The following is a 27,997-nucleotide window of genomic DNA, read 5'->3' on the forward strand; positions in this document are numbered from 1 at the left end:
TTTGCCATTTTTTTCTCACAATTGATGTTTTATAATTACCTGGACAAGCTATTTAGGTAATAAGTGAAGAATTTATGCCCAATTATGAATAACATGCATATTGCTTAGTCTGTTGTTGTCAGGGCCGGATTTTCCTATAGACTAACTAGGCTTCAGCCTAGGGCCTCAAGATCAAGAGGGGCCTTTTATTTTTATTTATTATCCATGCCACATTTTTTATAAAGGTTAGTACCAATTACAACATGTTTCATTTAATATATTGATATATATCACAGTAATGATGTATTTTATTATCTCTCATGTAATTTACAAACTTAAAAATGGGAGGTGAAAGGGCCCCATAAGTGGAATAGCCTAGGGCCTCTTTTCATCTAAATCCGGCCCTGGTTGTTGTAGTTACTTATTTATTTGACATGAAATAAGTATCAGTTTGTTATCTTGAAGAAATTAACGACAACATTTATAGATGTGAGAAGAAAGGTTTTGCAGAACTATACTTGTTTTGAAAATCAGTTAGTGGGGAATGATTAAAATATATATTTGCTAACTTTTTTAAAAAATAGGATACACTAAATCTTATTGAGGAAACAGTTCATACACATTTAGCATATATTGATTTCTTAATTGTATCAGAAACACTCATAAAGATGGATCCCCTTCAAACCATGTTTTCTATGATATAATATCCATGTTGCTCTATATCAGCAGATATGTGGATATGTGCCTTGCTCAGTAGTAGTGACACCATCCATTAACTATATATGGACTCCCTGACATTGGTGTAGGCATTAGGATTCCCTTCACTCTTGTTGCTACCCAGTTTTGGTGGTACTATAATATGTCACCAAAGTTAAGTAGAAATCTTCATAAAAATTATTATTAACCAGGACACTAAGTACTTAGAATTACATAATCTTCAGAATGGAATCAAATAATTACAAAATTGAGTGATTTGTTTATGTGTATTTATGAATCAGATCTGAATAATAAACATATCCAAACAGATATATACACGCAATCTTCAGTTAAAAAATTTTTTTTTGCTCACCAATGGTTTAGTTCTAGATCACCTGGAAGTAATCAGATTGCCATTGCCAGAGACAAAATATTTACTTATGTTCATAATTTATTATTTTATATTCTGTCAATTGCCCATTCCTTTTTGACAAATGAAGGAGAATATACGTATCCCAGAATAATATTGCAGGATTCAATCTGGGTTGGTCACGGGGACCAGATATTTAATCTTGCGAGCTTTCGGACTCGTGCTGAAGCCCATCTTCGGGAAACTCCTCTCTAACAGCGTGTGTGCTTCGAATTATTCTGTGTGTGGTATTCTGTGTATTCTCTCTACTAGAGAGGAGTTCCCTGAAGATGGATTCCAGTAACAAAGCTAAAGTCCAAAAACAGATGTGATCTTCTACAATTTGCTTACTTATAGACAGATAAATGCAATGTTGTGATAATTACCCTCCAAGGAAAGTTCTATCCTGGACCACATTGTGGCATGCCTTATACAATGATATTTCCGTGTAACATTAAGAATAGCATTTAAAAATCAGTATTTTATTTACTTTGCATATTTTTTTTAAAGGAAGTGGAAGTTCGAAATAAAGATCTAGAAGGCCAACTATCCGATCTTGAACAGCGTTTGGAGAAAAGTCAGAATGAACAAGAAGCTTTTCGCAATAACTTGAAAACACTTTTAGAAATTCTTGATGGCAAAATTTTTGAACTTACAGAACTACGAGATAATCTGGCCAAGCTAATAGAATGCAGCTAAAGAATACAGGATCTCAGTGCCAAACTTCTTAAAGATGCACTGTCTCTCTTCATACAGGACTTTGTTGGGCTCTGCATCAAAGTTGCACAAAATTAGAAAAATGCTCCTTCAGAAGGGCCTGTTTTAAATTTTCAACAATATACAATATATACAGTATTTCAATGTAAAATTTCAGAATTGAGCTTGTAGTTAGTTGGAAAAATAATAATAACTTGAAGTACAAATTACCTCCTTGTATATAATTGGCCATAGATAACTCGAGGGTATTAACAGTAATTGAATGCAATCCTTTTCTAATTATTAGCCAATGAAATAAGAAGTGCTTCAAATGACATCCCTCTTACTGTTCCACACAATGTAGGCGATCAGTTTTATTTTCTTTGTTAAGGCAACTGTATGCTGTGTTTTGTGCAAGAACTTTGTGATGACAGCCCTCTCTTTTGTTGTAATCTGAATAATTTCTCAGGATATTTTGTACTGTTGAAAAAAACAGTGCATTACCAATTAATTCTTGCCAGGAGTGAGAGAGAGTTGCATCTTTAATTCAGACCTAATGAATTAATGCTTGTATAGAGTTCTTCCCTTTTTTTTTATACTGGAAGATACTGTCTTTATTTACAATGTTCACTCTGGTGTTCTATAATATTGTCTAGTGTATGGTTTACTTTTTTCCTACTGGGAATTCATGTATGTAGAAATTATGTATTTCATTTTGTTATGCATTTTGAAGCCTATCTATGAAGACAAGCAAGTCCCTGAAAGGAATTTTAAATTTTGCTATGTTCAAATAAGGTTCAGTCCTATACTTATGGAATATCACATGGACTTAACTTTTCTTATCAAAATATGTTTTAGTAATTTATTTAGCAAGAATTCTGAAACTGGAAATATAGGTATTGCTAGAGCATTGACCTTGCTCAAGCAACTAAAGGTGGGAAAAGCATTGTATTAGCATAGATATTTTTTCCTGCTGTATGTTCATGAAACACCTTTATTGGAAAATGTGCCAGGCTATGTTCTGAATTTCAAAACAAGACCTGAATTCAGTTATCCTCAGTGAACCTCTTTTTAAGTTGTATTGACGTAATTTACAAAGATTTTTGCCAAATATGTATTTATTTATATATAATTTTAAAGGAAAAAAGAAAAGCAAACTGAGGGTCAATCTATGTTTCATGAATGGGAATGAGCTAGCCTTGCTGTAGATTGTCTAATATTGCAAAAGATTTTTAAAAATTGAACAGAAAAAAAAAAACCAGACAACAATGCACTGACCTTTTTATTTACACCAAATTAATTTGGATGTTAAATATAAAATACAGCTTAAATATAAACTCTGTATTTCTTTTCCACTTAAGGACTGCTATTCAAAACTAGATAATATAAATCGGGTTTTTTATGTGTGTACTGTATGTATATACTGTATAATACAGGCACTCTAATTTGTATTTAAAATGAGATAAATATTTGGCTTAATTTATAAAATGACATTTTCTTTATCTGTAATTTAACAAGTGTCGCCTGAAATATCAGGATTACTGTTAATTAAACACTAAATTATGATGTATTATACTATATGTACTGTACACATCATTTGTTTTGTCCATGTTTTAAGAGTATTTTATCATTTATTTTATTTATTGGGAAAATATTTGTTCATTGCATTCATAGATAAAAGCTTTCTATGGTGATTTTTAAAAACTTAATAGCTAAGTGTTGATGATGTGTAACCTTATTGGTCAGGACAGTAGTGATTACCTGATTTTAATTTACCTGAAGAAGTTTGCGCCTCATTCTCTTGCTAGATGAGTGTCACTCAGAAACATCTTCAGCAAAGTATAAAATTGGTGTAATTCTTGGACGAATGAAATACCTTAAGTTCTTGCTCGGTATTCTTAATTATAGCAAGTTAGAGGAGAAATTTGATGGCAAAAAATGTAATATTGTTTTTAATAAGATCAAAATTTTTAATACAAGGACATTTACATGTGGGAAAAAAGTTTACAAAGTTATTTCCACTTCAATGCTGTGTATATGTGTTGTACAAGAAAACTTATTTGTATATGTACACACACATATGTATATACAGTATATAAAAAAATTAAACGTGCACCTTTAGAATATTTTCCTATTGAAATTAAAATTAGTAATCAGAAATCATTTGGAAAATTCTTTTCTCATGTATATTTAGATGCTTGACTTTGGGTTCTTTTGTTTGTAAAATAAAATCCAAGAGGGCTGTACCACTGAATCCCCAAAAGTCATCTAACATGTATATGGGATAAGGTAAATATAAGTGCACATATAAATTAATTATATTAAAAATCTTTTAATGTTCATTTACATTAGATGGGTGTTAGAAATTATATATGTTAACAATTACACTCAGTTGTTCTTAATGAAATGGCTTTCCTGCACTTGCATATATGCCAGAAAATACTTTTGATTGTCATAGACTAAGAAAAGCAAACAAGAATTTACATCGAAGAACAATCACATTGTGTATAACTTGTTATATGACAATTATGGAGTCTTGTTAAAAATTCTTTTAAAACCCAACAAAATACAGTTTTTATTTTGAAATACAATTGCTGTTCTGGAGAATGTACTTTATTATTTTTTCTTTCTTGAACTCTTTTTAAGAATTATAAACTGTTCATTGGATGGCAGCATTTACCTTAACTCTTCAGGTGCTACTGGATTTTGAATTAGAGTGTCATGTTGTGAAATTATGACTTTGACATAAAAAGGTTTTATAAGTATATCCCTGTCTGGAAGTTGGTTATTGGGGCCTCTTTCTCATAACTCTACTCCAGAATTTTTAATAATTTCATTCTTCCATATAGAATTTCTTGATCCCAGGCCACAAAATTCATCAAATGAAACAGATAGGCACCAGTTTCATGATTGAACAATGTGGGCTTATTCAGAATCAAGTGGCTTTTGTTGTCTAATGACTATTTTAATATAAGCAAGTTGGAACTTGGAAGCTAGACAAATAAAGCATCTGTTTGATTGGCCCTGTTTGAAAGACATTCAGATGTAGACTATAGATAATAATGATCAATAATATGATGGTACCTTTGGGAAGTCAATGCCAGTTGCATGAACAGAAGACCTCATTTCACTTACAAAAGAAACTACAATCCAGGAGAATCCACCCAATCATATGTACTGGAGCAATTTTTTTTAGGGAAGAAGGGTACAACAAAAAACTACTTCTTTCACAACAAATGGAGATTCTCCCCATAAAAAAACTCGCTTCCACTTTTAAAATTGTTTTTAAAACTGCTACACAAAGCAAATAGAAAGTATTTAAATTAGACTGTGGCTAGTTCCACAGATTACATGAAGAGCTGTTTGCATAATCAGCTAGACCTAGTAGGATTATAGATCACTGACCATTTTGCAAGGCCATCTGCCACCAGCCCACCAAAAGACAACTTCCACCCAACTTTATCTGCTACAAATTTTTTTTTCTGAATAGGGCCACCTAAGTGATGCTGCCCAGTTCACATACTGTACTTCAAATCCAGTGTAGTCAAATCGCTCCACACCAACTGGTTACTGAGTGCTATGATAGGAATTGTCATCACTGACTTTCCCAGACATTTTCCCCCCACTGGTGAAATGTTGAAACAGTGAATCAGTTCCCATGATTTTACAAGTTTGTTGGTGGAACTGTAGAACAGTGAAATGATGGGCCCTCTCTTGTGTTTCTTAGCAGATGAAATTGAAATGAATTTTCTCACTTCCCTTTATTGGCTACAGAGCCAGGGTGTTTGAAGTGTGGTGTTTGTGGTTTTCATGGGTTCGGGAGGGATAAAGAAACGGAATTTATTAGTCAAGATCTACTGTAAATGGAAACAAAATCCAAAGAACAGGCTGTCACTGGGACCAAACTGGAAGAATTGAATCTAGAAAAGTATTGAAAAAGTCCCAGGTTGTTACCTAATTTGTTAAGATTTCAGTTTAACATTACATGAACTGCCAACAGGTTTGGAACTGCAAAGGGGTATTGGAATATATGAAGAACTGTGATGGTGCAGTTGTTACAATGAAGAATTGCAAGCCAACTCTGTTCACAGCCAGGAATTCGATCCCGATCAGCTTCAAGGTTAATTCAGCCTTTCATCCATCTGAAGTCTGTAAATTGAGGACCCAGATTGTTGGGGGCAATATGCTGACACTGTAAACTGCTCAGAGAGTGCTGTAAAGCATTATGGAGCAGTATATAAGTCTAAGTCAGGGGTGTCCAAACTTGGGAACTTTAAGACTTGTGGACTTCAACTCCCAGAATTCCCCAGCCAGCCATGCTGGCTGGGGAATTCTGGGAGTTGAAGTCCACAAGTCTTAAAGTTCCCAAGTTTGGACACCCCTGGTCTAAGTGCTATTGCAAATTACTCCCCCCACTCCCAGCAATGTGATAACATCTACCCATGACAGAAACTGTATTCAAATAAATATATTTTATTTAAGGAAATGAAGGAGCAACTTTTAAGCACCAAAACTTGAAGTATGTTGTTACATTGATGTTTAAGAGACAGTCATTCAGGACTTTCGGTACAGGTTTGAATTTTGAAGCCATGATAGTAGAAAACATGAAGTACAAAGCAATACAACAAAATTACTGAAAGACTACATTAAAGAAAAATAAGCAAACAGAAATAGATTAAACTTTAAAATTTCAAAATATTGCTAAGAATGCTCAATTAGTTTGTGTATCTTGTTTAATACTTTAGAACATTGAGCATTATAAAGGTATTGCAAAGGTTTGCAGGAGTATGCGTTTTAAAGAAATGTTCATTAATAGTGTCCATTAAATAGAGCCGTGTTAAGTACTGCAGTAATGTGATTTGAATTTTACTTTGACTAAATCGATGAATAATAATTTTTATTTTACCTTAAAAATGAAATGTACTATGAATATTTTCTAGTACTTACCTATGCAATTTTGTTGGCAGCCTTTTGCATTTCAGTAAAATATTAACACAGCTGTGATATTGGCAACTCAAAATAATTGATAATTAAATAGAAAAACACAAATATAAGAAGTAAAATGTATTATTGGGAAACCCATCTTGACATCACTGGTACTTTTAATTAGGGATAAGCAAAGGCCATAGATGACATTAGATAAGGAATAAATTCCACATTCTCAATTTAACACCATTCACCCATCTGTTGTTTGACTAGAAAGGGAAAAAAGCATTCAGAAATCTGTACTATTTTCCCTGGAAGAAACTATAGCAGGAGGATATTTTAAATCAAGAAAATGGAATGATAAGATAGGGAGAAATGTAGGAGACAATTTTATCTGGAGATCCTTGTGGATATTTTTACCTTTAAAAAAAAACTGGAATGACCCAATCCTTGTTCTCAAAATGCCCTCTTTAGGTTTACTTTCAAGAACACGTGATGCATGATGTCTGGAAGTTGTCTCATAGCAAGTGGACTTTTCATTTTCTCTTTGAAAAAAATCCCTGCTTATTGAAGAAGGCTCTTCAAACTGAGCAAGTTGGGACACACATAAGAGATCAATTTATTCACCTAATCAGCCTATTCAGAAATGAAACCACCCTGGAGGGACATACGAAGTTCACCTAACAAAGATGCTCAGACTGAAGAAACTACTTAAATAAGCAGCAAAACGTTTCAAACAAAAAGGAAAATCCAGTTCCCATGACTCAACCTCCACACAACTTTACTTGGATGACTGAGAATTTTCATTTATGATGTATAATGGTAATTCCTAAAGCATGACTATAGGTCTGAGAGGATGAACCTACGGCACACATGCCAGAAGTGGCACGCAGTGCCCTCTCTGTGGGCACGCAAACCATTGTCCCAGTTCAGCTCTGCCGCACATGCCACATGCCTCCGCCAGCCAGCTGGTCTTAGGGTCTCTGGCCCACATGTGCAGAGGGGTGGGATGCGGGGGGCATGCACATGGCGCATGCATGGGGGCGTGTACATAGCATTTTGGGGGTTTGGGTGTGCGCAAACACACGTTTTGGGCACTGGGTCCGGAAAAGGTTAACTATCACTGCTATAGGTAAACAAGATTTTATTATTCTTTCTGCAAAGTTTTTGCAAAATTCTAGATTTTGGGGGGGGGGGAACCACACCCAAACTAGCACCTCAGGAACAAAGACTATCTTAGCTGCCTCTCTATTTTATTATCATTTTACCTATATTGAAAGCATGGCACTCAATACATATAACCTAAAATAGACCAGCTGAGACTGATGTTGGGGGAAGTATTTGTGCATGCTTGACTCAGCGTGGAAAATGATAACTTATATATAAGTTATCTTTACCAATAAAGGAAGGAAATGAGCGACAAATTAGAATGGGGAAATAATCTTCTGCTTCTAAAGTGATATGAGAGGCAATGTATACATTTTACAGAATAAAATCCTGGGTATTAAAATTTGCAGTTGATATGACAAATGAATAAATGAGCAATACCCAATCAACACAAAATTGCTTGTCTCACTACCATAGTTTTACAGTGGAAAATAAACAGTATTAAGGACACATTCATAAAGTGGACTGCCTTCATGATTCTGAACTCACATGAAAGTTTGCATCAATATAATGCAATTAAGTACTAGTTTTCATTATCCTGCTCCCCTTTGGTTTATACAGTCTCCAAATGACAGCAGGGATATAAAAGGGCTAAAACAATAAAGGAGTCAGAAGAAAATTCCAAATTTAGGAAGTGCATACTCTCTCTCAAGAGATGAGAGTAGCATATATTTTCTGAAACTACTAAATTATTCAAAGAGCCTGTTCATTCAATTACAATGCTGTAATTCATATATATACTGTATTCAAGACAAGATCAGGCTTCCTTTTGAACAGAGATGATAGTGGGATATTTTAAATGAATTTAGTATCCAATCACTGTTTCTATCTATTAGCATACTGACCCAAGAAATGAAAGAAGGTATAGAAATGAAAGTTTGGGGCAGTAACCAAATGGCTTATCAGAGACGGCTAAATTCACAAATAACAATTTAATGTTACTTACTTAAATAAAATACACGTCTAAAGTAAATTTGGTGGCTTTTTGGTGTTCTCCATTGGAAGATGGTGGCCTCAGTTGACAACACAGGAAATAGTGTTTTCTGATGTTTTTCCTTATAAAAAACTCAAGTCTAGTTTTAGTTCCTCTAGTTTTAATGTTTATCCTGTCAAAACGGGAGGATATTATGATACAAACTTTCAGCAATTGTGGCCAAGATCCTGAAATTGGTCTAGGTCAAATAAACTGTCCAACAGACTATCAAATGAATTATAGCAAATAAGAAAACTCCTTGTAGACACATACTAACTTCATATAGTAAATTATATACTAAATTGTAAGGTAGTGCACTATGATCGAACTAGACCTTGGAACATTACTTCTTCAAAAAATATATGGTGAAGTATTGGAGATTCGTTACTGCCAGTTATAACAACGTAGGTGTCCAATGATGACTGCCCTTGTTGAGTCTCAGTATGAAGCAAACAGGTCAAACTCAATTTTATTTCCTCTCTGATTCAAGAAGGTAGAACCAGTTTGCCACAAGGTCTATTTCCTTTACACTTAAGTGTTGGAAAGTGCATTGTTTTCTCACTTTAGATACAAGACCATGGTAAAGAATTTCCTGAAATAGGCCTTTGGCTTTTTTCTTGTAATCAGTGTGTGAAAATTGAAAAATAAATTTCTGGCACAAGGCATTTATAAGCCATTCTATATTTTTAAGGGCCCAATAAAAATGGGCTTTTATTTGCTTCTATTTTTGAAGCGCTATTTAGGAGTCCCACATAATTGTCTTAAACAAGACATAGGGTTGTGCAAAATATTAGGAAATAATTATACAAAAGTTACATGCGGAATGTCTATATAGCTCCAATCCATGAATTATGTAAGATTTTCTTCAGCAATTGACATGTTTGTTTCATTCAAAACAACATGAACTACATATAGGATAAAAACAACTAGTGCTTTTTTTCCAGCTATTAATGTAATAACTGAAAAAATGTGTATTTTTCTGCTGAAGCTTAGCCAATCAAAGAATAGTTTTGATTTCTAAATACATGAAAATCTGACTGCCTAGGACTCTATCAAAGGGTTAGTTTGTGTCAATTATCATTAGATTGACAAAGAAGCCTACATTCAATCCAAGTATTTCTTCCCATATGTGCTTCTAGGAAAACTGTTGTTGATTGATTGGTGTCATTAGCGGTAAAAATAAGGTGCTTTTAACTGCTGCAAGACGTTTCCCTAGTATGGCTTTGGAATGTTAAACATTCTGCTTCATCATTTGAGATCATTATGACTACCTTCAGTACCAGGATTATAAAGCATAATAATTAAAATAAATCATGCTCACAAATCCATATGGTTTAAGTTACAATTCATTCTTTAAAGGCAGTGTAAATAAAATAAAATAAAATATTGACAATTATGAAAGTTTCTTCTTCCTCATAGGGCACCATTATAAAAACGAACCAATACTATGAAAAGCAGTAACTGCCTAAAATGAAGCTCAAGAGCAAAGACTTCTTAGGGTGAAATATATATTCTTCTTATATCCCTGCAAGATGCAAGTTAGTGTCATTAAACTTGTTTCTATGATTATAATTTTTAAGATATAAGTTGCAGACTTTTGAAGAGTTCTGTAAGGAAAGACTGAAATTAGAAACAAAGGTATATATGCTAAATTATAGAATATGTAAATAATCATAAAACCCCAAGCAATTAATAAGAACATTATTCTTTTAACCATTGTATAGAAGATAAAGCAATTTTGTGAGTACTATTGTTCCCCTTCATCTTAAATAAATTTTCAAATGGAAATATTTAAATGACTTGGGCCTCTTATATATTTTCCAAATCATATTACTTATTACTTGGCATTTACCGTCCCTTATTAATGTCAGCTTTATTTGTACGTATGCAGATTTTACTGATATATGAGTTATGGATTAAAAAACTAACTGAAATTTGTCATTCATTGGCAGTAGAAATAGAGTTGCATGGCAGCATACAACAATAAAATACTGGAATTCATCATTCAAACAATATTTACTAAGATTTTTTCTTAAATGCTTTTCTACATACTTTACAATTTATTTTGAGAAATGTGTAGACTTGAGCACTGTGACTTCTTAGCCTGCCACAACTTTTATATACAATGGGCTTTAAGCAATAAACTTAAGAATTACTTTTAGTCAGAAAACTTGACTATGATAACAGCAGGTGGTGTTGATCAATAAACTACTGCTACTGTATTCTTAACTGACAACTGAACCTGTCTTCTCATCCTAACAGATTATGAACAATTGTACTCTAAAGGGAAAACTATTGTACAGCAGCCAGTGTATATGTTCCTACAAACAAGCCATTTTTATAGACTCACGCCATTTTCATATTCTTGCAATAATTAAACTATTATATTTAAAAAAAAACACTCATGCAGTTTTCAAGGCAAAAATCTTAACTATAAAAGCCTGAGAGCTTCATATACTTCTCCCATAAATTTGAAATCTGTGGATGCAAAATAATACAAAGATTTCTATATCTTTGCACAGAATGTCTGGTAATAGATTAGTAAGGACCCAGTGAAATTTGAAACTTCTGCTGCAAATGATTACACAAAGTTTAGCATGATCTACATATCACCTTCACTGTAGAAGTTCATGTTTTGTGCCATGGGAAAATATTCAAATGCAGTATATTTATTGTGGACACAACTAACCATCAGTGCAGTATGGACATTATGGGGTTTTCTAAACTTTTAACAGTTACATTTTGCAATTATGAATTATTGCCACAGAACCTTGTATTATCTGGGATTACAACTATGAATAACATATTACAGTATGTTCAATTTTTCAATGAAACAAATATCTGACGCTAATATAACCAATATTATTTTTCTGTCAAACTGTTTAGTGTTCCTATGTTAATCGAACTCATACTATTTTAAGCTTTCCTTCAGAAGATAATATTTTAGATTATATAAAGCAATAAGCATCTGAAGAAATACACCTGCCAAGTATAGAATAGTAGGCATCACTTTAAAATAGCCAATATTGTCATTAATAAGACAAGGGAATTTGAAGAACCTGTTGAAATTGGGCTAAGATTCATAACATATTTAAACATTTTATGGTTTTTTCCAACTATTTGTTAAAAAGAGAAAAGGATAATCTCTTGTTCCAAAAAGTAAATAAAGTTACTATACATATTCCTACCAATATGCAATCTTATAAAATATCCTTGGGATAGGACAACAAATTAGTATAGTAAATAATTTTAATGTGATTTTTGCTAAGATAAAGGGATCTTATCCTTTTCCAAGCATATAGTACACTTTAACAGAAAGAGCTGGCCAAACTCAAAATTCTCCTGAATTGAGTTTTGATCACTTTTAACAGGACAAGACGAGCCTTGATGCAGGAATACTGTTTAGTATTCTGACAGTACAAAATGAGCTGCCTGCAGCTATTACTCATGCTGTTTAGGAATACATTTCTTTAAGTATTCACTGTATTGAAAGCTTGGTCTCCTTTAGACGATTATCCTGGGGTTAAAAAGAAATTATTTACAATAAAGTAGGGTATTACATAATTCAAATATATTTGTAACAATGAATGGGAATAATGAAAATGGAAGGGGGATGAAAATGATTATAATTTTACAACTTAGAAGTAAAATCTCATTTCAATTTTGCATTCTCCTTAAATAAAAGTTCCTTAGAGTAATCAAAGAACAGTCAAACAAATAGATAAAAATAATTTTAAGTGTTCTCATTATAAAATATTGCTTCTATAAATAAAATGTATAACTTTGTTATAACTCAGCCCTGCAATTAAAATGTTACTGTAAGAGAACAAACAAACACTAATTTAAAAATATAAGGTGTTTACAGTATCCATGGCCTTCTAAGAGTTTTGCTATATATCATTTTATAATGCAGTAGACTGTAAACAGATTTTAAATACATGAATTTCATTCTTAGAGCATTTTCCATTAAACATTTCTCACTTTCAAACTAATTTATAGTTTGAATTATTAGTAGTTAAAATGCATTTTTCTTTCAAATCTATCTCCTATGTGAAATGAATTCCCGTTGGTGTAATAAGAAATTTATGTCAATGTAGCAGTACTTTTTCTTCAACACTGGTATCTTCAATGGAGTCAGACTTCATACGTGTTCTAGTAAATTATGCTGGGAAGAAGCTTGGCTGCAAAAGCTGCTGACATATTTCACACATACTGTATGTAAAAAGTAAGTGAAGAATCAGAAAATATTTTGAAAGGTTCTTCTCAGAATTATGCAAAATGTGCACTTAAATAATGCAGCTTTTGGTCCAACTGAAATCTTCTACTATGAATTTAAAAAATGTATTCATGCACATATCAAATATTTTCTCAGAGTAAAATTCTCCTAAAGTGATGATCAAACTGTTGATTATGAATGTTCAGAAGTGAAAGAAATATCTTATTCATTGGAATCCTCAGACCTGTTAAAATAAAAACACAGAAATTTGAAAAACTGCTTGAAATCTAGTCTTCGAGCTACACTAAAATTGGCTACCATTGAAAGCATTTATTCTTTCTTCCTATCTTAATTAATCAGCTTTGTTTTGGGGACATCACCATTTTTTTAAAAAAATGTGCTAATGAAAAAGGCTTGCATCAGAATTAAAGACACACAACTGAACAATATTCCCACCTGATTGGATGCTGGCTTCTAATAAAAAATATAGTTAAAATGTTTTATAAAAAGAGAAAAGGGAGCAAAATATATAGCATATAAGATTTCAGGAGTGCCAATTTCAAATAAAATCCAAATTGTACTTCAGTCTAATTTCTTAAGCATAGAGAAACAGTAAATAGGGCCCCATGGATGGTTATCTTCACAACAAAGAAATGCAGGATGATTGAGATTCTCTGAAAAATAAGATACGGAAAAGACAATTGCAAACCATTCTAATGAGCAAAACACAGTCACTTTAGGAAACTACTATGGATGCATAGGGAGCTTTCAGTTGAAGCAATGTCACCTCATAAGACATTGGAAGCATGCCTTCTCTGTCATTGTGCTTCCCTTATGGAACTTCCCCCTCTTGGAAATTTGGATTACCTTGACATTGCTGGCTTTCTGGAAAAAGATGAAGACCTCGGTTTTCTCCTGGGTAGCCCAGGATATGTGTTTGCTATGAAAGTAGCACAATTTGAGCCTCAATTTGGTTTTTTAAATTAATTTTAATTGCGTACAAGTGTTTTATCTCTATTTGCCAGCCAAAGTTCCATTAGATCCAAAGTTAGATTGGGGTTTGTATAAATTTGTTTAACGATTAAAATAACACTCTGAAAAATATAATATGTTGGAGGAGCATGGACCAGAACCAGCTGGAGGTGAGACTATGACCTGATTGGGCCATGTGATGGACTTGTGACCTGAGGGGAAAGAACTTGGGGTTTTGATTTGGATGGGGAAAACTCTGGGTCCTTCAGTCAGGTTGTCACCAGCTGTGCCAATATGACATTCCTAATAAATTTGTACTTTGAGGAAACTCAAGAGTTTTGATTGCTTTGGGTGTGTTACTTGAAACCCTGACAGGTGTTCCTTGTGGGGAGGGGCAGGGCGACCATCTCCCAAGCAGCCTCACAGACCTCCTTTGAGCTTGTCTCCGCTCTATTCTCCATGCCTTCGGATCAAATGGGGGAAGCAGGTGTTCTCATCAGAGGGGATCTGCTGCGTCTCATCACCACTGCCTGTCCACAGCCAAACCTTCCCTGTGTTTGAGAGGGCAGGCAGCTCCCCATCCAGTTGACCACCTCCCCCAATCCCTTAGGGATCTGGGACAACATCGTCCTCAGTACCTTGCCCCTCCAAACATTCCAGGGAAGACATGCCATCCCCATTGGACAATCCCAATTTCATTTCCTCCTCCTCCGAACCAGGATCTGATGGGGTCATGACAAATCATTACTTGATGCTAAGGGGCAAAATGCTCTCCCCAGGCTCCAGAGGCTATATAGGAGCCTGGGGAGGGCAAAAACAGCCCCCCCCACTCCCCAGAGGCCCTCTGGAGGCTTCAGAAGCTTCCCTGAAGCTTCCGGAGTGCAAAAAACTGGCCCTATATAGCCTAAATGGCCTAAAAAAAGGCTAAATCAGCTGGCCAGTGTGTGAATGTGTGCTGGCCAGCTGACAGGGCAACGCCTCACGTGCCCTGACAAATGGCTCAGTGTGCCACCTGTGGTACTTGTGCCATAGGTTCGTCATCCCGGGATTAGAGAGATCCACATTTAACTATGGAGCTCACTGGATGACGCTGAACACATTCAACTCTTGAACCAATCTATTTTTTATCAGGCTGAAAGGAGGTGAGATTGTTCCGAAATCTCAAGAGAAATGATACAGTACAAATGTAATAATAAATTATAAAGTAACAGACCATCAATTTTGTCAACACATGAAAATGGGTACTGAAAAAGAAAGCACTTGTAACCCAGTTATTTTTGCAAGGGCACAACTCCTTGTTTTAAATCCTTCTAACAGAATATTGGCAAAAGACTAAAAATTGCAAGCTTAGAATAGTCATTTGGGATAAGATTATTATAAGAAGTCAATGATCATTGGCAGTAGATAGGCATAGGAGGCACAGGAAGAAGCCACAACTGAATAGCAATATATCGGCTCCACATGTCAAAATCGTCAGGTTAAATTTGTGGCATGTCCAGTTAAATGGGTTTGATGTATCAGAATGACCATTAGCTTCCCTGAAGGGTCCTTTTCTGTGCGCTGCGGGAGAGTCCAAGCAAGGGTTAAATTCTGTCCTTCTGCCTAATGGACTGAATTGAATTTCTGGCCACAGAAATTCCTAGTCTCCTTTAATATTCAGTTTTTCAATGAAGGCGTGGTCTGTGTAAGACGAATCTGGAGTAGAAATCCATCGAGATCACAGAGTAGAAAGTGCGTTCCGATGAAAGAAGGCACCACAGAGTGAGGTAGGACTGCCCCGCAGCACACAGAAAAGGACTCTTCAGGTAAACCAATGGTCATTTTTTTGTGCGCTGATTGGGGAGTCCAAGTATACCCAAGCAAAATATGTCCAAGAGCGGGAAAAAGGAGCAACCCAACCCTATTGAGGCATAGAGGAAACTGACTGTAAGACTCTTCTTCCAAAGGCAGTGTCCGCAGATGCAAACTTATCCAATTTGTAGTGTCTGATAAACAATGATGGGGACACCCAGGTAGCCGCCTTTCAGATTTCCTTCACTGAGGCCTGGGTGGCCCAGGCCGCCGTGGTGGCCGCACTGCATGTGGAGTGTGCTGTCACATGAGTAGTTGGTCTGCCCTATTGCTCTTAGGCAAGAGAAATGCACGCCTTAATCCATCTTCCAATGGTGGATGAGGTAACCTTGCGGCCCATGGACGACGGATGAAAGGCAACGAACAGGGCCTTAGAGCGACGAAATGGGACTGTATGTTTGATGTACCTCTTGAGCGTCCTGCGAACGTCGAGGGAGTGCCAACGACGCTCCCTGGGATGATTTGGATGCGGAGAAAAGTCTGGAAGAACTTCCCCTGTGCCTGGTGGAAATACGAGTTGACCTTCAGTAAGAAGGACAGATTGAGACGCAGAACAGCCCTGTCTGGATGTATGGTGCACAAATCGTCCCGAACCGACAGGGCCACTAGCTCCGAAATCCTGCATGCTGATGTAATAGTAACAAGGAAGGCAGTCTTAAGAATCAGATGTCGTAAAGAAGACTGACGGATTGGTTTAAATGGTGCATTAAGAGCTGTGAGCGCCGTGGGTGCCAGGAGGGATAACAGTGCATGACTTGGGGCTCAGATTGGAGGCCCCATGCAAGAAACTACGCACTTCTGGGTGTCTGCTGAGCAACTGTCCCCTAACGGATGAGAGCATGGTAGATAAAGCCGCTACTTGGTGCCTCAGCTTGTTAAGCCCTTATCAAGGTCCTCTTGGAGGAAATCCAATGTCTGTGGCAGCGAAGCGGTAGCAGGCTGAATCTGCCACTCCATGCACCAGCGAGCAAAAGCAGTCCAGGTGGCATCATAGATTCTCGTGGTGGAAGATCATCTGACGGCTTGTCCTGATGACATTATTGGAGAACTTAGCCCTCCTCAGGTGGTCCCTCTCAAGTGCCAGACGATTAGATTGAACCACTGGGGCTTCGGATATAACACCGCTCCTTAGCTGAGAGAGACCGACTCCTGTGGTATTCTCCAGGATCGTGCGATCGAGAGCCAAATCCGTCTGGGCCAGTGCGGTGCAACCACGAGAACCTCTGCCTGCTCTTCCAGTATCTTCCTGATCATTTTGGGAATGAGAGCCAATAGAGGGAAGGTATAAAGTAAGCTGGCTGGCCAGGGGCAACATAGAGCGTCGATTCCTTCTGTTCAGGGGCACTGAAACCTGGTGAAGAAGCGAGGGAGCTGGGCATTCTCCGTAGTGGCAAACAGGTCGACCAGGGGAGTGCTGAACCTCTGCGTCAGCTGCTGAAAAAGCCGAGGATGTAACCTCCACTCTGAGTGATCCAGGGTGGTCCGGCTCAGCCAATCCGCCTGGACATTGTTCACCCCAGAGATGTGCTCCACCCGCAGGGATTGCAGGTGTCGTTCCGCCCAATGCCCGATCACCTCTGCTTCTGCCATTAGGGGTCTTGACCTTGTTCCCCCTTGGTGGTTTATGTGCGCCTTTGTCACAATGTTGTTGGTAAGGATAAGGACATGGTGGCCCTGAATGTCCTTCTGGAACAGTTGAAGCGCAAGTCGCACTGCCCTCAGCTCCAACTAATTGATGTTGTGCGAAAGATTGTATGCTGACCACTGTCCCTGCACAACCTGGTTGTGAAGGTGGGCTCCCCAGCTGAAGAGACTGGCATCAGTTGTGATAGTCAGCCTGGCCGGTTCTTTGAAGTAGGTTCCCTCTGCCAGAGCCAGAGACTGCCACAACGTGAGGGAGCGAACCACCTTGGGGGGGGGGGGGAACTGCACCCTGGCTGGTGAGTTGCTGGTGAGTTGCCTTCTGCATCGGAAGAAGGAACCACTGCAGATTTCTCGAGTGAAGCCGTGCCCAAGGTACAATTGAGAGGCACAAAATCATTTTGCCCAGTAGCAGCGACAAGGTGAGAATGCAGAAGCTGGGCGAGAGGCGTACACATTGGGCTAGCTCTTGGAGACTGGTGATGTGGTCTGGAGACAGGAATACCTGGCACGAGGCTGTGTCTATCACAGCCCCCAGGTGCACGAATCTGGTGACAGGAGTGAGATGGCTCTTCTCTAGGTTGATGGTAAACCTGTAGCTCTGCAGAGTCCGCATGGTGATGTGAAGGTCGCGCGCTGCTTGTGCTGGTGACGACGACTGGATCAATATGTCATCGAGGTAGCATTGTAGGAGTATTGGGCACACCCATAGATGCGCAGCAATTGCAGACAGGATCTTTGTAAATGTTCTTGGTGCCGATGACAGACTGAACGGAAGGGCCCTGTTCTGAAAGTGGGACCCCGCAAAGAAGAACCTCAGGTATCGTCTGTGTGCGGGTCTGATGGGAATGTGAAGATACGCCTCCTTCATGTCGATCAATGTGAGGTAACCTTCTTCCCAAATGCAGCCCAGAATGGATTGGAGGAACTGTATTTTGAATTTTTTGTAGGCCAGATGTTCGTTCAACTTTTTCAAATCTAAGATTGCTCTCCACCTCCCTGAGCTCTTGGGTACCAGAAATAGAATGGAATAGAACCCCCTGCGCTCCTGCCCGGGGGGGAACTGGTTCTATGGCCCTGATTTCCCTTAGATGATGAATCTCAGCCTCCATGAGACCCCGTTTGGTGGCACCCTTGGAAGTCGGGCAACGAATGAAGTGGCGCGGAGGGGGAGAGAGAAATTCTAAGGTGAGACCTAAGAGCACTGTCTGAAGGACCCGCGCATCTGAGGTGATATCCTCCCATCGGATGGCAAAGAGTTTCAGCTGTCCCATTATGGGAGGGTTGGGATGGTGGTCACTTATTTCGCCAGAAGGACCTGTTTCCAGACACCCCGCAAAAGGGCCGACAGGAAAAAGACTGGTGGCGGGCTCTATCTTGAAATGACTGCCTATCCTACATGCGATCTAACCCCTGCACATAAGGGCGCTGAAGGAGGAAGTACTAGGATGGGGATCAACTGTGCACCTACGGAAATAGGAGGATAATTTGTGGCCCGATTTTCGGGACACGAAAGGCATCACCTTGTTTATCCTTGTTCTCAATTAACACAGAATCTAGGGCCTCCCCAAATAGCTTGCCCCCTTGAAGGGAGCGGATGCTTGGATCTCATGTCCGCGTTCCAATGGCAGAGCCAAAGGAGCCGGCGAGATGTGACGTTGGAAGCCATGGCACGCAAAGCAAACTTCACCGCATTAAGGGTGGCATTCGCCGAATATTCTACCACGGCCAGGATCTTATTAACATTGTGACGCAATCTAGCATCCCCTGCAGGTAGCCTAGTGAGCAGCTGGCGAAACAAAGCTATGGTAGCTCTGTTAAAGAAAGAGGCTGAGGTGGCCGCCTTAATGGCCCAGGCTGCGGCTTGATGAGTTTTATGACAAGCGTGTTCAGTCTCTTGTCCTCAGCCTTAAGGCCCTCCAATAACTCGGGTGACAGCACCGAAGATGAGGTAAGGGCAGCTACCAGAGGGCCTATAGAGGGAAGCTTAAGAAGCTCTTCCATGGTAGGATCCAATTAATAGAGGCACTTATCATTACCACCAAGAGTGGCTAAGGTCCCTGGCTGCACCCATAGGCACTGGACTACATCTTTAAATAGTTTGGGAGAGGGAACAAGCTCCTGTGCCGGAACATGTTCATCGAATAACCCCTTGCTATGGTCCGCTGGATCCGCAGCAGGCTGGTCTGAGGCACCCGCCACCTCCATGTAGGTGGATACCTTTGCCTTAAAAAGAATAGACTTAAATAGCGTGGGTTTAAACAACCCAGCAAAGGCTGGCTTGTCAGGGATCATGTCCTCGTCGTCAGACAACTCCTGATCCCCAACATCCTCCTTATCCCAAACCAACTCTGCACTGGCTACTGATAGAGGTGGGGAGGAAGGCCTGTGGGAACGAGATTGTTCCTTGTGAGCCTGAGATGTCTGGGGAGCTTGAGGGGCCTGGGGAGCTTGAGTGACCTGCTGCACTACCTGGGATGCAGATGGTTGCATCTCTCATCTCTGCAGGCCCTCTGCAATGCCCTGGGAAATTGCACTGGCAATGACCTGGCACATCTCCACGGAGAGCGCGGGGCCCCAACTCCTAGTCAGGGGAGCAGGAATCCTCCCTATCAGAAATGTCCTGGCATGCAAAAAGGTACCCCCCCCCGGAAGGTGATCTGGACCCCCCAGAAAGGGAACAATCATGTGAGATCCCTTCACTACCAGAAATGGATGGGGCAGGCCCAGGCAATCCCTGATCTACTGGGCTCTCTAGTTGGCCTGGTTGGTGAACCTGAGCCACAGTCAACCTCTGGGCCTTGTCAAATTCCTTTTCAAGGGCCTTTTGGTGCCTGATAGCGTCCTTATCTTGTCCCTTAATTGCCTTCCTATTATAAGGCCTGCTGGCTCTAGCCTCCTTTATGGCCTCTCTAGCGGCCCTGCCTGCCTTTCTAAGGTAGGGCACCGCCTGGTTGGAAGACTGGCCTGCCATCTCAAGGGCTTCGGAAATCTCATCTGCCATGGTGAGGGCTCAAGCTGCTCGATCTGACAGCCAACAATGGAGGGTGGAGCTGGGATCACTCACCGAAGCTTCTGCGGGGCAGGGCAAGCGCGTGCCGAGGAGACGACAACACTGCCGGTGTTGGAAGGCACTTAATGTTAACGAGGAGCCCAAGGCGGCAGGAGGCGCGATGAGGAGGATGGCTGCAGCCCAAAATGGCTGACCTAAAATGGCCAAACCAAGATGGCCACGCCCAGAGAGGCAACCAAGCTGCTCGGCTCTATAAAGAAAACCACTTGCCGCTTTGATCTTCGCCTGCTGCAAGCCGCGGCTGAGCGCTTGGGCGACTCGCTATGTGGGTCGCCGAAGAGGGCAATCCCGGTGGAGGAAAACCAGCTGGCTGCAAGCTCCAGCACCTGAGCTAAGTTCAGGATGACTGGAGAGCAAGAAGACCTCTCTTCGTGAAGTTGGGAGAAACTTAAAGAAAGGAAATCAAACTACCCTATGCTCTAGGTAAAGAAAAAATAATAATAAATAAAATTTTTAAAGATTAAATTTGGAGACTTTGTAATTATGTCTGAAGGGCTGGACTGAACTGAAAAACTGAATATTAAAGGAGACCAGGAGGTGTGGCCAGAAATTCAATCCAGTCCATTGGGCAGAAGGACAGAATTTAACCCATGCTTGGACTCTCTAAGCAGCACACAGGAAAATTGGGGAAAAATATCCTTGAGTTGTTTTCTATTGGAATCCAGCATCATTAGCATTTCTGGCCCAGATGCAGAGCCACTTTATATGCTTAACTACAGCAGACAGAGCTATAGATGAGACCAACATTTGCATCTAGAAACTGCTCATTTAATATAAAAATCATTCTGCAGTAAATTTTATACTGAAAAAATACAGTTGTATTTTTACTAGGCTATATTATTAAATGAAAGCTCTCTTAACTGAAAAATACGTTTTAAAGACCTCAGACATGGCCTTCGTTTTATTAAATTTACCAGTAATTAGCTACCAGCATGCCAATTCATTTATTAATTTGATAAGGACATCTTTGTCAAATTGGTAACAACCATGACAGCAAGTTGAATGTAAAATTAACACAGCAAATGTTTGAATTCAGTTTACAATCCAGAAATCAGATTAAGACTTAATGCCCTAAACTGAACCTTCTACTATGTGAACCTAATAAAGTTATGTTGTAACTCAGAAAAACGTATGCCTTTTAATAAAATTTGTACATCTGAAAATTCATCACCAAGCATTTTTGGCTGGCAAAGGCTACATGGCTTTTCTCTTATGTTTAATATGTTTATAAATTCTAATAGAAGATAATATATGTAGCTCAGAGTTGAATTATGGAAATGTTGCTTTTTATTTGCTTGCAGATGTGTTATCACCCAACTAAGTAATGTGTCAGGTGACAAGGAAGCATTAGCTGGAAGGGACCAAAGATAACTTTTTTTCCACAGTGGCCCCTGCTCTATGGAACACCTTTCCTTTGGAGATTAGAATGGCCTACATCCTGTTAGCCTTTCATAAAGCCCTAAAAATCTTTTATATAGCTATATGTGCACGTTTTGTGGAGATGTGGTTTTCTTCTTGGTAAATTTACTGCTTTAATTTGAAAAATTAATAGCTTATGGTAATTGCATTATTGGTTATAAGAGCATTTTAATCCCAATAATTTAAGAAAATAAAAAATAAGAAAATGTAAACAAGAAAATGCTTACATTGTCTGTAAGGCTTAAGGCACTCTAATATTTTCTCTCCTATGGAGGAAAACTGACATTAGTTCCTGTAAAGGCTGCATCATCTAAGAGGCTGCTTCTATATACTTAAAGTAAAATTACCCTTAATTTTCCCAGTCTGTGCATGGTAGATTCTCTTCCTCATCTTCAGACTCTGGTGATGCCTCTTTAATCCGTCGTAGTGCTTCATGGATGCTGCGAGTTAAAGGATCATCATCAGGTAAAATTGTGAATGATTCTTTCATAATGTCCTTTTGAACCTTCTTCAGTTTCACGCCTTTTCTTATCTGTGCCAGGATGTTATTGCTGTCATCTTCATCGGGAAATGGGGGTAGATTTCTCTGTTCAACCTTCCTCAGGTGGAAGCTGCCACGTTTCAGGGAAGCCAAAACCTCATCCATTGGTGAACTCACTATAGAAAATAGTAAGACTTACTAAATATAAATTTACATACTACAAGTTCTAATTTTATCTTGTGTGCAGTAATCAGATCCAAAATGAGAAAGGTGCTTCAAATCTAGTATGGGTGCACTTGCTGTTTAAATTAAGGGATTGACAATATCCCAGATCACCTAAATGACCTACATAAATGGGATAAATAATTCTATTTATGGCACATTAAATAGTTTCCAGCAAGCAATAACTTTGCCTTCATTGAAGGAAAAAAAATGGATCTTAAACAAAATTTGCTTATCTCTTCTTTGGATGCATATTTTTGTTAATTTTCCTATTATAAATAAAACAAAGGCAATTGTTTAGATTATAGAGGGGAGGGAAGGTAAGGTATTTTTAAAAATTATAAAACTCTACTAATCATTTATTGAATACAGTATATGTCTACTTTTTGAGGTTGTATTTTTTAAAAATCTTGAAAGAAATATCCTTCGTTAACTTACGCCTGAGAGGGAGACAACAATGGAGATATATTTAAATAATAGATATAAACCCGATGCTTTTGGATGATTGGTGGAAACAACACTAATACAGTTGGAATCATGTTGTTATTAAAAAAAAGATTCACATGGTAGTAATCCAGCATTCCCAATCAATTAAGAATTTATTATTAATCTTTCCCCACCCTCCCATAAAAATTCAAGTTATATTACAAATGCTTTTGAAAGATCCTTTGTTTCAAATATATGGGCCCAGGCAGCTATTGTTCATGGAATACAATCTCAAAGTTTTATTTAGTGTGACAAGCTAATGATTTGAAATCTGGGTATTATTTTTGATTATTATCCAAACAATAGTAAACAAACACTGGTTTTACTTTTTACGTAACTTCATTCAAAATAAATCAAAAATTACCTCTTCTTCTTTGCAATCCTTCTATATCACCAGTTTTCTTCAATTTTTTCTTGGCACTGACTAATTCACTGCTATCAAAAAAGTGAGCTGATGGTGCAATAGTGAGCAACGGAGCTGGCTTCTCTGCATTGCTTTGTTTAACAGGACTAGTGCTTTTTTCAGAACACTGAGTAGATTCTTCCTTGGTGGGCAGAGGTGGTGGTGGTGGTGGCGGCGGTGGTAGAGGAGGAGGAAATGGTGCCTCACTAATTGTATTAGAATGAAATTCATTATTAATGAGAGCTGGAAGAGAATCAGTTTGAGAAAATTCAGACGTAACACTACTGGGAGATAGAAAAATATCCTCAAATTGTCCTAAACCTGTAGACTCCTGTTTTTGTAAAGGCTGGATTACTTTTTCTTGCTCCATATTATCTGTCTGTGTAGTTACTGGTGACGATGGTGGATGTTCTAGACAAGATGTTGAAGTGGCTGAATTTTTTCTTCTTGCATGAGTCAGCCGAAGTCTAGTTGATTTAAGAATTACTTGCCCAGGATAGCGCTAAAAAAAGAAAGAAAGAAAGAAAGAAAGAAAGAGAGAGAGAGAGAGAGAGAGAGAGAGAGAGAGAATTTAAATTGTAGAATTTTACACTTCTGTAGCCTAATATGCAAACTTCATTTTAAAAAAGTTACAGTAAGAAGTCATTTACATATTTCAGTGCCAGAAACTTTAAAATAAAATGAAATAGGAAAGCAGAAAAACAATATTAAAATCACATTTTCCATGAGGTGGAAAGTTTAGAATGTGGTCACAATAATTTATTTTCATCTGAAGAAGATAAATTTTCTATTTCTGCACAATTGATGTAAATTGCATTATATGAAAAACATTTTAATTCCTCCATATTTTTTCAACCACTTTAGTGATATAGACACTGATTACTGGTAACCCCAAAAGTCAGCAAGAACCATGTCAAAAATCATCATATAGAAGATAAAAAAGATAACAAATATGTGAAACTAAGTTTTAAAACTTCCTATTTTAAAATTCATTTTTAAAAAATCAGTTTTTTCTTTTTAAACAAAATTTTCAGTCATTTATAAATCCCAACAGCATCTGAAAGGCTACATAATGCACTTAACTAAACTGAAAAATCCATTACAGAAGATTCAAGTGTAATTATTCTTTGTAGCTGAGAGTTGAAACAAAAATTATTTTAAGAATACTCTAATCTTCTACTAATCTATTCTAATTAATTTCCTGTGGTGTATAATTTAACAACCTATCCATACATCATGTGTATAGATGATAGGGAGGCTCTGGCAAATTAAGACTTCATTGGGTAACTGCTCGAATTATTATTTAATAATGTCTTTAATAATTTATTATTTAAACTACTATATTAAAATTCAAGTGGTCAATCTTTTCCAATTACCTGTTTAAATGTTCGAAGTCTGTCCAATGTTTTCTGTCGTTCTTGACTAACCCATGAGTTTTTTCTTTCTACCTCATCTTGCAACCGCTCTCTTTTCTGATGATAAAAACAAAATGGTAAAATATAAGAGGAACAGAATTTGGGAGAAAATATCCTTACATTATTACTTTCTTCTCCAGAGGACAATATAGTGTAATCCTTAATAAACTACATCTACATGGAGGGAAGTAAGTAGTGGGGTACTCCAAGATTCTGTCTTAGGCCCAGTATTCTTCAATAGCTTCACAAACAATTTGGATGAGGGGATAGAAGGGGAACTCATCAAATTTGCAGATGATACCAAGTTGGTAGGAATAGGCAACAGTCCAGAAGATAGACTCAAGATCCAGAAGGATCTTGACAACTTGAACATTGTGCCCTATCTAAAAAATCAAATTCAGTGGTGAATTTGATTTTATTAGGCAAGAAAACAAATGTACAGCTATACAATAGGTGGAACTTAGCTCAACAGCAGTAACTGTGAGAGAGATCTTGGGAGTCCTAGTGAACAGTCACTTAAATATGAGCCAGCAGTGTGCTGCAACCAATGCAATCCTTGGCTACATTAACTAAGGATAGAATTAATACCACATGAAGTATTATAATGCCTTGGTGAGACCACATTTGGAATATTGCATCCAGTTTTGGTCACCACAATATAAAAAAAGATGTTGTGACTCTGGAAAGAGTGCAGAGAGCAACAAAGATGGTTAGAGAGCTGGATGCTAAAACATAAAGAATTGTTGCAGGAATTAGATATGTCTAGTCTAGTGAAAAGGAGGACCAAGACTGATATGAGCTGTGTTCCAATAATTGAGGGGCTGCTACAAAAAATGGATATAATGTATGGAATCTGATTACGGAGAGAACCAACTTAGAACAAAACAGAAATTTCTTTCAAAACTTTAACCTCAAAAAGCAAATACGAAAGACATCATAAATAGTTCTTTATGCCACCAATCAATGATGTGTATGTATGTATGTATGTATGTATGTGTATGTATATATGTGTGTGTGTATATATACATATACATACATACACACATATACATGTGTGTGTGCATATATATATGTTTGTATGTATATGTATGTATGTATATGCATATATCTATATATCTATGTATATAAAAATAAAAATACTTTAACATTTCAGAATGTAAAAGTCTTATATCATCATCATCATCGTATCATCTTAGCCATTGTCTATCCTCTGCAGGATGAAGGCCTCTTCCGTATGTTTGCAATCAATATGGTCCTGAGCTTTCTTTTGCCAATTGGGCCAGGAAAACTTGCTGATGATGTCGATTCATCTTATTTTAGGTCTCTTTCCTGGACAACTTTTACCAAATGGGATCCATTCTATCACTGCCTTAGTCCACCTGTCATCAGTTCTTCTTGCTATGTGACTAGCCCAATGCAATTCAATATATATTCTTTCTTTGATGCAGTGAATTTATTGAACATAACCTGGCTCTTTTTCATTAATTCAGTATTTTTTATTAATAAGTTGCTGTTATCTCATTGTGTCAAAAATTCTACAAAAGTAGTCATTTTAGTCTTTTATACTAAAAAATCTTCAGAGAATATTGCTGTATCTTTAACCAAGTTAAAAATGAACATTCATGTAATAAACTGATAAACTGGAATAGATCCACAAAAGGTAATGGGATTCTTTAAAAAAATGATTAGCTTTTAAAGTGTCTCATGATTCTGGGATTTTTTTTTGTTCATTCTTTTCTCTTAATATATAGTTAGGCACTAAAACTCTACAGATTATTTAGAATCCAATAACTGAGAATTTTACACTATTGTTTGGGCTATTTCACTTCTTTCCTTCTATGGTCATTTCCAAAATAATCTTGCAAATAGCTTAATTCCACAGCCAGGTTTCTTTTGTTCCTTAACATTTGTTGCAGTAATAAGTGCATTGCTTTGTAATAGAAAGTAATTTCACAACTTAACGTTTATAAATGGAGATACTGATTGATGTTAGTAATGGAAATGTATAGACTTGGGATTAATATTCAAACCAATTTAATTAAGGTAGAGCTGTTAAGTTACTGAAACAAAACATGCAAACAATAAAATAACATCCATCTGAGTCAGGATGTGTGTGCGTGTGTGTGCGTAACACAAACCTATAAAATTCTGTAAAAAGGACACTGACAATTGCATTAATACCAATTGCGGAAGTAGCAAAAGTACAAATATATGAAGATTTTTCTTTTAAGAATCTTAAATCAGCAAAGACAATTAGGGCTGAAATATTTAAAGTAAAATTTGAATACTGACAGGAACCAAACTCACAAATTTTGCAGCATTTTCTGACTCTCCCTCACTCTGAGGATGTTGTGAGAATTTTTCATTATGTTTTGTAATGCAGATTTCCTACAAAGACAGAACATTTTTCCATTTAAATATGACTTTATATATCGATCTTGTCTTTAATAGAGGAACTCTGATTCATAGCAGAAGCTCTGCCACAGAAAATTTATTTATATTCTATCAGTGTTAAAGTATAATATGTGAAAATCTGTAATTTACCATGGCTACAAAGACCTCTCATACTTGCAAGACAATGAATAACACTCTGGTTGATACACTGATTCCTTTGCAATAGAATGAACAAAAACAGGTGAGTGGGAAGTGGGGTGGGGGTGCGGGAGTCTGATCAAAGCAAGTTTACAAACTAGTATATAGCAGCTAGTTTGCCACAGAATCCCACCCTCCATAGGATTTACACTATGGAGTAAATATTATTTAAGAGAATGAGCATATTACAAACTGAATAAAACAAATTTTTTTTCTAATGACATAATATATATGTGTGTGTGTGTGTGACTTGAGGCTTTTGAGTAGTTTTCAAGCATGTCTCTCTCTCTCTCTCTTCTTCTGTTATTTCTATAAACATAACAGTAAATAAATCATGCTTAACCCAATTGAGAAAAAAATATTTCTTTAGTATCCAACCA

At 37.4% G+C, this 27,997-nt stretch overlaps 2 protein-coding genes across 3 annotated transcripts in view; one reads left to right on the plus strand and one right to left on the minus strand.

Annotated features, from left to right (window-relative positions):
* HOMER1 (homer scaffold protein 1) overlaps window positions 1–4,690 on the plus strand; it is a 67,830-nt gene extending 63,140 nt beyond the window's left edge. For both annotated transcript variants that reach the window (XM_081945272.1, XM_081945271.1), the window contains one exon: window positions 1,595–4,690. In XM_081945272.1, coding sequence (XP_081801398.1) covers window positions 1,595–1,783 — 189 coding nt within the window. In that variant the 3' untranslated portion in view covers window positions 1,784–4,690. The remainder of the gene's footprint in view (window positions 1–1,594) is intronic.
* Window positions 4,691–6,233: 1,543 nt separating this feature from the next.
* JMY (junction mediating and regulatory protein, p53 cofactor) overlaps window positions 6,234–27,997 on the minus strand; it is a 66,628-nt gene continuing 44,864 nt past the window's right edge. The window contains exons 7-11 of the mRNA XM_081942629.1: window positions 27,333–27,413; window positions 24,987–25,082; window positions 23,572–24,112; window positions 22,366–22,675; window positions 6,234–13,306 (exon numbers count right to left, since the gene is read on the minus strand). Of these exons, the coding sequence (XP_081798755.1) occupies window positions 22,368–22,675; window positions 23,572–24,112; window positions 24,987–25,082; window positions 27,333–27,413 (1,026 nt within the window). The 3' untranslated portion in view covers window positions 6,234–13,306; window positions 22,366–22,367. The remainder of the gene's footprint in view (window positions 13,307–22,365; window positions 22,676–23,571; window positions 24,113–24,986; window positions 25,083–27,332; window positions 27,414–27,997) is intronic.

This window comes from Natrix helvetica (assembly GCF_964273705.1).
Source record: "Natrix helvetica genome assembly, chromosome: 2".
Lineage (NCBI taxonomy): Eukaryota > Metazoa > Chordata > Lepidosauria > Squamata > Natricidae > Natrix > Natrix helvetica.